We start from the raw sequence: 15,187 nt of genomic DNA on the forward strand, positions 1-15,187 counted from the left end.
ATCCTCAAAGTCAAACAATCATTGGAACACGACGGGTGCTTAGAAACAAATTTGACGGAACAAATCTATACATATTTATAAATATTAGGAGTAATATTTATATTAGATTGACCCACCATGAGAATACTACGTAAAATATTATGAATGTATCATAAGTTATTCTCATATTGATAATGATATATACCACGCTTAGACCAGAAACTACTATGATCCTTAGATTTGGACTCAAATGTTTTAATGTCATTAAAATGTTGTATGTAAAAAGATAACTATAAAGCATGATATTGGGCACTCCTGTTGAGAGACATGAGTGACTTAGATGAGATTTGCCTCTTCTGCATAACAGGAAATAATTTTAGGTATATCGATAGAATATGGCTGTAAAATGCATTGACATGGCAATCTAAGTTAATATGAGATATTTGACTTATTCATTACTTAGTATATTTCAGAATCAAGAAATATAAATATTGAACTATACAAGAGTGACACAATCTATACTTTGTGTTCAATATAAATATAAGGGCAAATAGATAATTATACACATAATAGTTTCTTTTTTACAAACTATACACAAGATAGTTATCATGGAAAATGTTTTGTCTGATCACATGACATTCTCGTCATTTGGGTGGCAATGGCGTATTTTATATGTCTGTCGATGTTTATAGTAATATATGATTTAATATTATTACTAATGTTACGAGAACATACGGTGCCACACACGAATGACATATAGATGGGAGAAAATAAATAAAATTTATTTATAAATTAACAACAAAAATATGATTCCATAAAAAAACAAAGATATGATATTGAAATAATTTTGAAAGATATATTTTATTTAAATTGGATTTAAATAAAATAAAATATATGGTTTTGAAATTGTTTGAAAAGACATATTTTAGATTCAAATAATATCAAAGATATGATTTTAAAATTGTTTCAAAGAGATATATTTTAGATTCAACTAAAATCAAAGATGTGATTTTGAAAATGTTTCAAAAAGCTATATTTTGGTTTGAAATAAAATCAAAGATATAATTTTGAAATTGTTTTAAAATATATATTTTGGATTTAAATAAAATCAAATATATGATTTTGAAATTGTTTTGAAAAAATATATATATTTTTTTATAAAATATACAAGATGTACATAAGTGAGACTATAAATAGAATTCATATGTGTTGAATATCATACAACTCTTTCAAAATCCTTCCTAACTAAAGAGAAACCCTAGTCTCTTTGAAGCTCTGATTGACTTTGGTAGCACAGGTCACTTGAGAAGGTTTGTTCGTGTGGATTGAGTAAAGAAATCGATACTTTGCTTTGCTCGTGATCGAAAACGTTTCAACAAACAAAGTGTTTCATCAACACTATTTCTACACTTCAAAAGGTAACATTCATATCGCTGAATTTGTATTGATCCCGGGAAAATAAATTTTAATTATTCGCTTCAGTGGTATAAAAGCCAATTATCAAACCATGAATCAGCCCCTTCAATGGTATCCGAATCAATTATGATATCATGAATCAGATTGGCTTATTTACTGTGTTTTGTGATTTAATTTGACTAAACATGTCGAATAAATTAAATAATGAAGAGAAATTATAATTGACATCATGATTGTATATTTAGATGTTTGATGTTGTTTGAACTTCGTGACTGTAACCCCTATCTTTTAGTTGAAAATAACAATATTTTAGTTTGAACATTATTTTGTTATAAATTTTTACCTTAGAAATCTAGTCTTTTTCTTAAAATTAAATTTTAAAAACGTATAAAATAAATTCATGTTAATATTTTACAATAGTAAAATGCGGATCGTTGTTTTATGCTAGGATATATTTATTTTATAAAAAAAAAATTGAGGAAGGAATTTTTTTATTAATAATTAAAATTGACGCTTTCCTTTTTTAAGGATAAAAGTGACACTAATGACTACTTATAATTGTCTCGTGTGAAATTCAAATTATGTTCAATGAGATAGCAAAGTCAAACTCTAATCTGTAACCAAAAAAAAAAAGTCAAACTCTAATCAGCCAACTAACAAAGTTTAATGTTTCCCATAGAAAAATGTGAATGCTTAAACAGTGATTTTTTTTTTTTTTTAATTTAGTTTCTTTTATAAAATATAACAAAGTAGTTTTACGAAAATTCCTTTTAATAATGGCTTAAATATGAAAATAGTCTCTGCAAATATCTGATATTTTGGTGATATTTTGGTTTTAGTCCCTGTAAAAATATATTTTTGATTTTAGTCTGATTTTAGTCTCTAGAAATATAAAAAATTTGGTTTTAATCCTTGATATTTTGTTTTAGTCCTTGTAAAATCATTTCATAAGAACATATTTAAATTGTTTGACAATTTTTTTTTTTAACAATTGTATTTTTGTCTGTAGAATGGGTCGTGGAAAAATAACTATGAAATACATAAAAAATGTGAAATTACGCAAACAAACTTTCAAGCAAAGAAAAGCTGGATTAACTAAAAAAATTACCGAATATACTATGAAGGCCGGTGCAACAGCTTGTTTGATTGTGTATGATGGTGATGATGGTGGTAATAATACGGGACCAATGACATGGCCAGAAGATCATACAATGGTAAACTCCATGCTTCAAGAGTATGTGCATCAAAAGATTGAGAATACACCCAAGATATTTGATGTCAACGACTACTTTGAAATTAAGAAAGCTAAGGTTAAGGCTGAGATTATCAAAGCACACAAAGATATCATCGATATCAAATATCCAACCTGGCATCAAGATTTGGTTAACATGGAAGCAAGCCAACTCAGAGACTTAAGTGCTGTTATAGATGCCAAGATTCAAGCTTGTAATCACAAAATTAACATGTTTAAAAGTGAGATGGTGAATGAGAATGTTGTTTTGAATCCAAGCCCACTCAGTGTCATTTATAGCATCCCTCAAATGCAACAACACATCAATTATAATAGTGAGATTGGTAGATATGACTAATCATGCTGGTTTGCCTCGTAATTCAAGTTTGGATGGTTCGACCAAATAGAAAGATGGATTTTAAACACATGATTCCTCGTATGTGCTTTATAGTTTTAAACATATGACTAAATTATGCTTTTAGCTTGGTTTCAACAATACCACTAGATTTTAAGTTTTTTACCGTTTTATTTGGTTTCAAGTTTTTTAATTTCTAACGTTTTGTTTTTGTTCTATTGTGGGTGTTGTTAAGCTTTATCTTTTTTATGTTCTTGTTTGTATTTTGTTCGACTATGTCGAGAAAATGCATTAATGTTAACTAGATTTAAAGTTTTCTGTGAATTTGGTTTGATCATCTTTACTTTAATGCATATAGTTGCTTAATTCGAAGTTTCAAGCAATGTTCATGTTTACTTTGATGAACATTTTGTGTTCAATTTCAAATTCATTTGCACAAACTTTTATTATCATATCACTTGTTTAAAAGAAGAATGAATAGAGACACAATGACAAAAACTTCTATTATCATTACACTTGTTTAAAAGATGAGTGAATTGAGAAACTTAATGTCGAAGTAACTGCTTTATTTAAAAGTTCCTACGAAAAATCATGACTATTCTTAATAACCATGTTTGCATTCATTGTACTACCTCCATCCCTAATTTTGGATCCACTTTTTTTTTTTTAATTAAAAAAGATTGGTCAATCCTGGGAATCGAACTCGCGACCTAATTTTGGATCCAATGTATGTGGAAGTTTACTATGTACTACCTCCGTTCCAAATTGTACGACGTTTTGGGCATTTCACACATATTAAGAAATGCAATTAATATTGTGTGGAAAAAAAATATTATGAGTTGTTTTACAAAATTGTCCTTAATAAATAACATGTGAAAGATAAATGAAATAATTGAAAGAAGAGATAGTAATAAATAGTTAAGGTTATAATAGGAAAAGTAACATTAATGTTGCATTGATATTGTAAAGCGACATATAATTTGGGACAAATTTTTTTCCCTAAAGCGACATACAATTTAGGACGAAGGGAGTATAAGACTATTTTAAGATTTATTTATTTTTTTGTCCATTTTTATAAGACTTCTTTGGCATTTTCAACTACATTAATTATTATTTTTACCAGCATACCTCTATTTATTTTACATCTTTTTTTAAATCAACAATATATACTATGTTATTATTTCTTTACCAGTATACCCTTATTTATTTTACTTTTTTTTTCTTCAATCAACAATATATATTATTATGTTGAAAACATAACCTCTCGCTAAGATAAAATTATAAAAACAATAATAATTACAAACAAATTTAATACTACTATAAAGGTAGTATATAATTAGAGACAGGTAGTATATTCAACATAAATTTCCAGAAGCTAGAAATCAGAATGTGTCGACTATGTTGTGACACCGTGATTCTTTAATTTGCTAAACACTGGCTAAATTTTTTTACATTGCCTATTGATTTAATTGAGTGACTTTTGAATTTCAACAATTCTATGTCATTTGGTAGTCAACACTAGTACTTTGGTAGTCTAGTGTCATTTCAATAATTCTATGTCATTTGGTAGTCTAGTATTTTTCTTGGCATTCGAAGTTAATGACATATTGACATCTCACTTCAATTAAAACCACGAATTCCCAAAAAGAAAAAAATCGAAATTTCTATTCAAAATTTCCATACATGCACATGCATAATGCACGTAAATATTCTTTCACATGCATGTACTATGTTCCTATATATAAATATTTGTGTTACACATATTAGCAAAAGAATTAGTTTTACATTCAAGAAGTTGGTGAAAACAAAAAAAAAAAAATCAGAATAGGGCAATGCATCTAAGCTCCAACAACTTCTTGAGCTTGTTTCGACTTCCCTTTACTTTTCAGAGTCTTCTTACCGACTGCAACCCCTTTGTCTTCCACTTCAGCTTGATTTTCAATCCTAGCAAAGATCGGTTGAGCTTGAGCCATGACCTGGCCACCCTCAAGTCCACCCCACTTGGTATCTCTCTAACAATGCAAAACAACTTAAATCAAACACTAAAACAGAATTTGTGTATGTGTGTGTGCAAGATAGAGAGAGATACCCAGGTTGCTGCATCAAACTGGTCCCTGGAATAGCCAAGTTGTGCATATATTCTCCAACTCAAGCTCGGAGTAACAGGAGATAGTGCAATGGCAATAATTCTCACTGTCTCTAATATAATTACAAGGTCCTGCTCCAACATCATATGTGAAAATTCTTTCTTAGGCATTTGCTTATCTTCAAACCAAATGAAAAGAAGAGACGTATGCAATATGCTTATAATACTTGGTTAAGGACGAAAAACAAAGTTCAATTGCTGATGACAATATATGAAAAGCAAATTGATTAATGTGAGAAAAGAAAAAGGTGTTCAGTATTTGGATTTAATTTGATCAAATATCAAGTAAAGATTTAGTGGAAACAAACCGTAGAATCTATCTTTTATGATGGTACAAATATTATTGGCAAATAAAATACCTTGATTAATCTTATTATGTTACTTTTTTGTTTAACGATATTAAGTTTTATACCAACATTTTATTATATGAAGTTTATGTAATATATGTTCAAGGAGAATACCTTGGCAGCTGCTTCAGAAGCAGTATCTCCTTGCTTAAAGAGAGACCAAGGGGCACGCTCGTCCATATAGGAATTACCAGCATTACCAATCTCCATAACAGCCTCACAAGCTGATGTCAGGGAGAGATTTTCATAGTGCATAAGAGCTTTATCAACCTACAAAAGTAAATATTGATCAACCTTTGTGTTACAGGCAGCTCCCACAACTTATCAACAATGGTTGAAAGATGTATTTAAAATATATGAAGTTAGCAATAATAGAAACACAATCCAAGGGACAGTTTGTTCAGTTCTATTGCAAAATATAATATAAAACAACATTTCTACTAATTTAATGTTGCATGTTATAACACGAAACAAACAACTATTTCATTTTTGTTAGGAATATAATAATGAAAGAGTAACATGAACACAATTTTCTGGGCAGGGGCTCTCACAGATAGAATTGTAACTAAGCCTAAAACGATCTATCTAAGTTGAATACCGTATTTTTCTTCTTTTCATCTGAGTTTAGATTGTCTTATCCGGCGGCAGGTGAATTAAACACAGGACAAAATAGAAGAAACAGTTTGCATAACCTCAAACTGCTGCAAAAGGCATGCTTTAAAATTTAGTATAGATATTACAGAAATATTAGAGTTTCCTAGAGACTTTACCAGCCTTGCTACATTGTCCTTGAATGCATTTCCTTCTGCAGCCATCGTGGAGTCCACTGGCAGTGTTGATTGGCAGTTCTTTTTCAGAAGTCCTAGAGTCCTATTAAGAAGATTTCCTGCCAAAATAGTGAAAGAGGTTTTGCATTAGAATCATAGTAAAAATTCAAAACTAAAAGCAATATGCTGTTAACGAATGTTACAAGTAATGGAAGCAAGGTGCTGTTAACGAATTTTACAAGCAATGAAAGCAAGGCTCAACGTACCAATTGTATTGGCAAGATGTGCATTTACAATATTGATGAAGCGTTCCTCTGAATAGTCCCCATCATTGCCAAATTCCACCTCTCTGAGGAAGAAGTATCTAACTGCATCTGTCCCAAACTTACTAACCAAATCGTTTGGTTCAAGCGTATTTCCTAGTGACTTGCCCATCTTCATACCATCCTAACATTTTCAAAATAAAAAGCATTGCTGCATGAGATAAAATTTAAATAAGAAACAGATTTATAAAACTTTGCTTAGTCACAGAAGGCCAAGTTTAGTTTATGGTCTTCATACCAACTATCAAATTACTTTTACTGTTGTTGATGTTGAGTATAAATATAATTGTTTTCTGAGTTTAATAACTATACACCGATAATCTTAACAAGTTTACAAGGACGTCCAATCATATACCACCACCCTAACCACCTTTTAAGCAGATTTTAAGAAGTCATGTCATGATGTAGAAGGTGGTGAAATATGATTGAACACTTGTATAAAACTTTCTAACATTGTTGGTGTATAGTTATTGAGATCTTATTTTCTAAGGATTACATTTGAAGCATTACGGTAAAAAATATATATAAAGCATTAAGGTAGTTTAACACTCTGTTGTCAAAGCGGAAATGCGGCGCGGCGCGGGGTGCGGGCGCGTAGCGGGGCTATTTCGGTGACGCGGACACTAATATATTTAATATTAAAATACTATACTGTTAAAAAAATTACTAAAATACCTTAAACATTACTCAAGATTCATGAAGTATTCCTAATTTGAAATAAAAGTCACAAGTCTTGAGCAAAACATAAAACATATTTGCAAAAAATACTAATAAAGTTCAAGGAAACCGACACTTTAAGCCTCTAAAGCTTAAAGTAACAAAACTGCAAAACATTAACAATTAACAAATTCATCCTCCCAATTAACAAATTGACAAATTAACAACTAACAACTAACAAATTGACAAATTAACAAATTCTGAAATCAAGAGATGAAGAGAGGAGAACAAAGATGGGTTCTGAGATGATGAGACGAGGAGATGGATTTTTTTTGTTGGTACGATGAAGAAGTTGAGTTTGTGGCTGTGTATTTGGTTCTGGTGGAGAAGAGTAATAGTTAGGGTTTTGAAAATTACAAAAATGACCCTTAAAACGGTTTTAAATGAAGGAAAATCTAGTATTTTACACAGGGTTGTCAAAAGCGCCCGCTTTGACCCGCATCGCGCCCGCTTTTGCCCGCAATTGCACCCGCTTCATCCGCTTTCTCCAAACGCTCCGCGTTGGAGCACTGTGTCGCGCTGTGTTGTTTTTGGCCGCTCCGCGCCGCGTTCGGCCGCTATTGACAACAGAGGTTTAACAAAACAATATAATTATCACTATCCTTAAAGTTGAGTTTTTTCAATCATCCATCACCTCAATGTTATTGAACTATTTACTTCAATAAATAATAATAATTTATTAATATCATTATCAAGCGTAAGAATGATAAAAAAATGGCCTAGCTATCAAAAAAGAGGAGAAAGGCATAATTTATGTCCCTAGCTTTGCTCAGAATTGACACTCAGCATTATTAGGCATGTTCATGGTTCATTAAAAAACCAAACCAAACCATGAACTGCACTGATCCAAACTGCAAAAGAGCCGAAATGTTGACCCAGTTCAGTTTGTTGAACTGTTCAGTTAAACAAGTTCACTAACCACCAACTTCTTAAAGTTCAGTTCAGTTCACTTTAGAACCCAGTTCAGGAGAAGAGTTTGAAATATGGTGAGTAGATGACCAATGCTTAATAATACAAGTATTTGTTTGTTCATTCTGCTATATATTTCTCAACCGTGTGCTCATTGCTAGGTGCCAATAGCCTGAAAGCATGTCAGTCCAAGTGGCTAATGCAACAAAGAAGCAGTGAAGCTCTGTAACTATTTTTTTTTAAAAAGCTTCTAAAAAATACAGATATTAATTAAGAATCTAAACATGTATATATTTCTCATCTCATTGTCCTGTTTTCTATTTTGACACAATCGCTACCCAGTTTCCTTCAAAGTTCAGGAGTCGTCGAATTTGATTTTGTATATTTCCGATAATTATTTTTTTAAGATACTACTATTAAGTGATTTTATTTAGAAATTTCAAATATATTAATAATATTAATATATTATTATAGATCCATATTCAATAAATGCAATGAAATGTACTTTACTGACATGGCAGAGATTGGAATGGCAACTGAGCAGCATTCTCGTTTTATTTTTTTGTAAGTACTCATAACACTTTCTTTGACTCTGTTCTCAGTTTCTACTACACTCTCATTTGTTTCCTGCATGATTGAAAACTGAAGTGGTAATTGAGCAGTTCGGTTTGGTGTACAGTTCACAATGGTTTTGGTTTGGTTTTGACATTCACCAACAGTTCATAGCACAATTGCAGCGGTTTGGTTCAGTTCATATGAACCATATTTTTAGTTCAATACGGTTCAGTTCAGTTTTTTCCCCATGACTGAACCATGAACAGGCCTACTCAGCATTTCTTCTAAATAAGAGACGGAATTTAACGAAGTTACTATTTGCTACCAAGTTACCTCAAGAAGAAACATAAGATAATAAATAGGCCAGAGTACTAATACCTTTGTCAAGAATCCATGGCCATATACCATTTTGGGAAGGCTTAGCCCAGCAGACATTAGCATAGCTGGCCAATAAACAGCATGGAAACGTAGAATATCCTACAGAGTAACAAAACCATTAATGAAATAATGAACTTGAATGCTTTGCTATTCTTTCTTCTCTTTTAATAGTAATCATAAAAGAAAACCAATGATTAATAACTATAAAGGGATGAACAAAACCATCACAAAAATACAGATGGATTTGATTTGTAAGTACTCAAGATGGAGAATACCGAGTAGAACGAGATTTTGACTGAACAAGCATGATAGCCTTTTCCTAGTATTTGGGGTTGACTAAAAGAGAGAATTATGACAAGTGGATAAAAATGGTAGCCAAACCATAGAAAATAAAAAGGAATTACGACATCCTTCTACCTTAACAAGTTAAGAGTACAACAATTGTATATTTCTCACTTAAAATAAAAGGAAAATGAAAAAAATGTATGTTAAAAATAGACACTTGCACAGAGAGTGAGACGGACATTTAAAAAAATATGAAAGAAAAGAGGAGACATACCTTACCAATCAAGTGCAGTGTAGCTGGCCAACCTGAAGAAACGGTGTTTAGTAAATCAGGTTGCTCCTGGTTATCAGCTAGTGCTGATATGTAGCTGCACATACAAAAAGAAAGGAAAGTAAAGTGTTCAACAAGAGTTTAGTAAGGTAATTGAGAATTCAATGAATGAAAGATATTATACAATATAGCAGAAGTCTGAATTTTTCTTTATCACTTTTCCATACAAATAATTGTGCATAATTGAACTTAAATGTATTTCAACAAACTTATTTCCGTTAAGCACCGACAATGTTAAACAGAAACTGAAAGCTAATAGAATAGAGCCAGGGAAAGTTAGAGATGCACAAATTATTAAAAAATAAAAGCTCTTACCCTAGTAAAGCATCAAACCATACATATATAGTCTGAGTCTTGTCACTCGGAACAGGTATGCCCCAATCAACGGATGCTCGGGAAATGGAAAAGTCCCTCAGGCCACTATTGATCCAGGTTTGAACCTAGAAATTTATATAGAAGAAATCATTTTTAAAGCAAAATAAATTATTAAAGAAAACCCATTTGAAGTTCTCCTGAAAGAGATGATATGCAGTTCGTGAAATACCTATCTCACAGGTGAAACTGCTATTAAGCATTATTCCACTATTTTTGGGGAAGCATGCATGGGTAGGGATGTTTTTAAAACAAGCCAAATCAAATTCAGATTGTTTTTGTATTTTTTTTCTTACATTAAGTGGTCAAATTCAGATTGGTTTAACATACCAAATGATTGAATTAGATTTCAAGCTCAATAAGAGTAATAAAACAAACCTACCGACAAGGGAAGACATAAAAAGTGAGAGTTAATCAATTTTGGATGCTATTAGTTTTTACAATCTTCTATACCGAGATGTATGACCAGAACATCATTTTAATGAAAACTATATAGTTATACGGCCTTAAGAAGTGCTAACTGGTTGGATTAGTCATGAACTCGAATTCCAAGACTTGAAAAGCATATAAAATAGTTTAATGACATCATGACTAGCCTACTCTATCAATTTGAATCATATAAGTTTCCATTCTGAACAGTCTCTAGTGAATGAGTTAAATGAGTTCTGAAAGTAAATTTCAATGTAGCCCGCTTGAATTGCAGTATGTGAGAAATGTAACAGATGAGGAAATTTTTATACGATATAGATAAGAGAAAATCGAACTCCATATTCCTTTACCTCGTGTAAACGGAAAGATGGCTGCACAAAATTTGGATTTTTATTCAAAATTTCCTCCAATGACTTCTGATATTTTGACAGTGCGAAAAAATAATTGTCCTCTTTCCTTGAAACACAAGGCTTAAGGTGGATCGGACAACAATTATTTTCAAGCAGTTCCTTCTCATCCTGCACCAAATAGCAATACATATGAAACTAAGATGAGAAACTTAAAAGAAAAAAGACAACAATCTCAATCAAAATTTCCCATCATCAAATTCAGAGGCATTTATCTATCTTCCAATTAAAGGAAGGTAAATAGAACTATTTGAAGTTCTAGAGGCAAAAAATCATTCTCTTCTAAGTAAAGATCTTGTATAAATTAAAAAGAAAAAATTGCCAGTCTATGAGTTAGAACCTCAAGTTAAAACTATCACCTTATATTCCTCACAGCTGACACAATAAATTCCCTCATAATCAGCTCGGTAAATGTCACCATTGGCAAGCACTCTCGAATAAAATTCCTTCACAACTGCTTCATGCTTGCTATCTGTTGTTCTAATGAACTTATCATACGAAATATCTAGCTGCAATTACAAAATTCATAAAAATAAAACACATCAACAAGAATATTTAACTTGAACAAAAGGGTTAATGAAAATTTTGGTCCTCAAAATTTTAGGGCCGAGCAATTTGTTGCTCAATTTTACGAAATAGCAAAGTAGTCCCATAAATCAAAGACCGTCAATCAATTAAAAACTATCTTAACTAAAAATGTATCAAAAGTTCAAAAACACTGAAAGACCTAATGTTTTACTTGAGTAGTCGGTCTCTTGCTGCATCAAAACAAGCATAGAACCTCTAAACTTGTGATGTTGAATATGAAAAATGACTAAATTGACAGGACATTGTTCGCGTTAAGGGACTAAGTAAATTGATGAGCCTTGCAATATCAACAACTATAATGATGATTTATTAAGGATGAAAGTGGAATTACATCATTCCAAAGCGTCTTGTAAGCTTGTGAAATGAGATTGCAATGGTCCGTAGGGGTGGAACCTTGAGCCAAGGCAGCAGTTGCAATTTTCTCACCATGTTCGTCGGTGCCAGTAATGAATATAACTTTCTTTCCCAATAGCCGCTGTCAAATTAAAATTCCAAAGTTAGATAATATATATTTTTTGTTGAAGAAGCCAAATTAACACACGGAAGTTAGATAATAGGTACCTGAAAGCGAGCAATGGCGTCGGCAGCGATAGTGGAATAGGCGCTACCCATATGAGGAGGGGCGTTAACGTAGTAAAGAGGGGTTGTGATGACATAGGGTTGGTCATCATTTGAGGAAGTGGCGCATTTGCAGAAAAAAGCTGCTCTTCGAGAAGAAGGGAAATGAAAATAGGGTTTGCTGGATTTGAAGTGTGAAACACTGGAATTGGAACGGAGTGAAAGAATGGAGAGTGTGTTCTGTAAGGAACAGTTCATTCTCACTGCCATTTTTTTATGCTGCCTCCTCAAACCGTTTGTTTCCCGCAGATAACATTAGTAAGCACTCAGGGGGGGTTTTCTGCCCTTAGATGCATCCAACGGATTCAGATGCCTTTTGGTTTTTTTATTAAAAAATATTAGTGATTTTCATCTGAGTGAAGTGAAACATTCAAAAGGATTATGTGAAACAACTGTGACGGACGAATGGAGAGATGGAGATTGGAGAAGACGGAGAGAATACGATGAGCGTCGTGGGAGGGGTGGCAGAGATTTTGAACAATTTTTTGCGCATGTGTTAAAGAACATTACGAAAAGTTCATCTCCAAAAAATTATCTCAATTTTATTTTTACATCGAGATTTTTGTTACTTTTATTTTGAACTTTTTTCTTTTAAAAAAATTCATATTTAATTTATTTCATGCTAAATATTTCTAAATTTTAGTAAATGAACCTTTTGCAATGTTCTAAATTTGTATCAAAAAAATCATTGAAAAATTTAAGAGTTTTTAGGAGAGCATCGCCGGCGTGAACGAGGTGGTGAAAAATCCAAACTCTCTCCTCATACTCTTTTCACCACTTCGTTCACGCCGGCAACGCTCTTCTAACCTTTGCTTGCAAATTCATCTAAGACAACAATTTCAACAACTTAATCACACATCAACTTCAACGCACAAAAACTCAACAATCTTCACCGTTGAAATATCCAGCAACAACCTTTTCGAGAGAGAAGCGGAACTAGTCGATTTTCAAGGTTCGGAGGAAACAAAGAGTGGGAGCGAAGAAGATTGAAGAGAGCGAAGTAGGAACAAAGAGAAACAGTAACACAAATCTGGTTTTTTCCGGCAAATTCAGGGAATGATTGGAAATATTTGTAGGGTGAAATATTTTATTGATTTGGAAGAATAAAAAGAAATGAAGGAGAGTGATAGCCTTTGACAAAAATTATGGGAAAATTTTGTGGAAAAAATTGTTTAAAATCTTAAAAATTTAAGCATAATTAAACAAATTTAGATTTAGTATGGACTAAAATTGAGTGCATAATTTTTTTATATGGACTAAAAACACTATTGAAATTAAGTAAGGAATAAACTTAAAAGGTCCCAATTTTATAGGGACCAAAAACATATGATGTCATTTACCACATGGCAACCATGTCACTTGAAATGTCCATGCGGCATGTCTGGGTCAACATTCTGTTAGCCTAATCAGCACAGTTTGACGGCAAGGACCAAACTTACAAAAGGAAAAAAATGTTGGGGTGAAAAATTTAATAAAATTTTAATAGGGAGCAATGTTAGAAGCTCGCTTATTTGTAGGGACCTTAAACATAAATAACCCATTACAAAATAGTCATCGACTATGTTAATCTCTGGTGTTAAAAATTTAAAATAGTCCTAATAATAATTTTTTTATTATATGAAATGATATGATAATAAGTAAACAATTACGAAGATTGATTTTTTTATTTTTTTTACAAAAACAAAACGATATTCACTTATTGTTTTAACCATTAATGGACCAATATCACTCGTTGTTTTAACATGCTTCCAGGTCAGATATTTTGTATCAAGCTAGGAGTGGTTTTTGTCCCTTGAGTGTTGATTATTTCTCATGTAACATTTGTGCGAGCGTAGAGCTATGTTGATTAATATATTTTTTTTTAGTTAATAATTTAAATCATTATTGATGTGGTATTGTTTCTATTTTAAAAGGATTTAACATTTTTTGTAATTAATAATTTAAATAGTAAATGAAGAGGGATAAAATTATAGTAATAATAGTTTAAATGAAGGATAAAATAATGATAAAAAAATACCTAAAATTGTGTATATATATACTGAATATAAAGATAATATACGATTTTGGGCTATGAACATCAAAGGATTGAGAAGATATTTGATGTTAACGACTATTTTAAAAATAAGAAAGACATGGTTAAAACTGCGACTATCAAAGTGCATAAAGTTATCCTTGATTTCAAATATCCAACTTGGCATCCATGTTTTATTAACATTGAAGAGAACAACTCAAAGACTTCATTGCCGAAATTCAAGTTTGTAACCACAAAATTAACATATTGAAAAGTGAGGTGGTAGAAGAGAATGTTGTTTTGCACTCAAGCCAAGTCGATGCCATGCATAAAATTTTGGACCATATTGCTACGAAATTCGTGTCTCAACAAGAAACATCAACACGAGCCTTCTTTTGAACCAAAAGAATATCTAAATATCACTCCACGAACCACCATCAAATAACCATCACAACCTATTGTTGAACCAAAAGTAACTATAAATATCGTTCCACTAACCACCATTGAAACGAAGCATCGCAACCTACCATAGAACCAAAAGTAGATCTGAATATCACTCCACTCACCACCATCAAATATGATTCATCAAAACCTAGAAAGCCCTCTACTACCAAAAAATCAAAAACCAAAAAGCCCTCAACTTCCACTTCATCCAAAAAGTCCTAAAAACTTCAGAGTTTGAAGTCTAAAGAACGTCAAAGTGAATATATTCATATCTCTTTCAACTTAAGAGTCTCAAATCTTAACCTTTTTTTTTAGCGTTTTATTTAGTTTTAAGTTATTTAATTTTTCGGTTGTTTTTGCTCTACTGTTGGGTTTTTATAAGCTTTAATGCTTTTACGTTCGAGTTTATGTTTTGTTCGACTGTGTTCAAAGAAACTCCATTAATATTTATTTGATTTAATGCTTTATGTGAACTTGGTTTGATGTTTATCTTTTACGTTAAGGGTCATGTTAACTAGTATCCCCATGACACTAGTTAAGCAGCTAAAAATGAAAGAAAAAACATAATCAGCATTAAAA

The 15,187-nt window shown here is 31.7% G+C and overlaps 1 protein-coding gene across 1 annotated transcript; it reads right to left on the reverse strand.

Annotated features, from left to right (window-relative positions):
• Positions 1-4,618: 4,618 nt before the first annotated feature.
• LOC25485698 (methionine--tRNA ligase, chloroplastic/mitochondrial) lies at positions 4,619-12,565 on the reverse strand. Its single transcript, XM_013614974.3, has 12 exons — positions 12,097-12,565; positions 11,867-12,010; positions 11,307-11,456; positions 10,891-11,058; positions 10,055-10,179; positions 9,683-9,776; positions 9,124-9,222; positions 6,508-6,688; positions 6,245-6,360; positions 5,589-5,744; positions 5,071-5,199; positions 4,619-4,993 (listed from the first exon to the last, which is right to left on the reverse strand). Exons 1-12 carry the CDS (start codon positions 12,361-12,363, stop codon positions 4,820-4,822), a joined length of 1,803 nt encoding a protein of 600 aa, XP_013470428.1. The 5' UTR covers positions 12,364-12,565; the 3' UTR covers positions 4,619-4,819.
• Positions 12,566-15,187: the final 2,622 nt, after the last annotated feature.

Source organism: Medicago truncatula, chromosome 1 (genome assembly GCF_003473485.1).
Source record: "Medicago truncatula cultivar Jemalong A17 chromosome 1, MtrunA17r5.0-ANR, whole genome shotgun sequence".
NCBI classification, from domain to species: domain Eukaryota; kingdom Viridiplantae; phylum Streptophyta; class Magnoliopsida; order Fabales; family Fabaceae; genus Medicago; species Medicago truncatula.

Coding starts and splice junctions, on each gene's coding strand:
- LOC25485698 (XM_013614974.3), bottom strand. CDS start 12,363: ATGGCAGTGAGAATGAACTGTTCCTTACAGAACACACTCTCCATTCTT. Junction 11,457..11,866: donor ACAAGACGCTTTGGAATGAT/GTAATTCCACTT, acceptor TTGTAATTGCAG/CTAGATATTTCGTATGATAA. Junction 6,361..6,507: donor ACATCTTGCCAATACAATTG/GTACGTTGAGCC, acceptor CTATTTTGGCAG/GAAATCTTCTTAATAGGACT.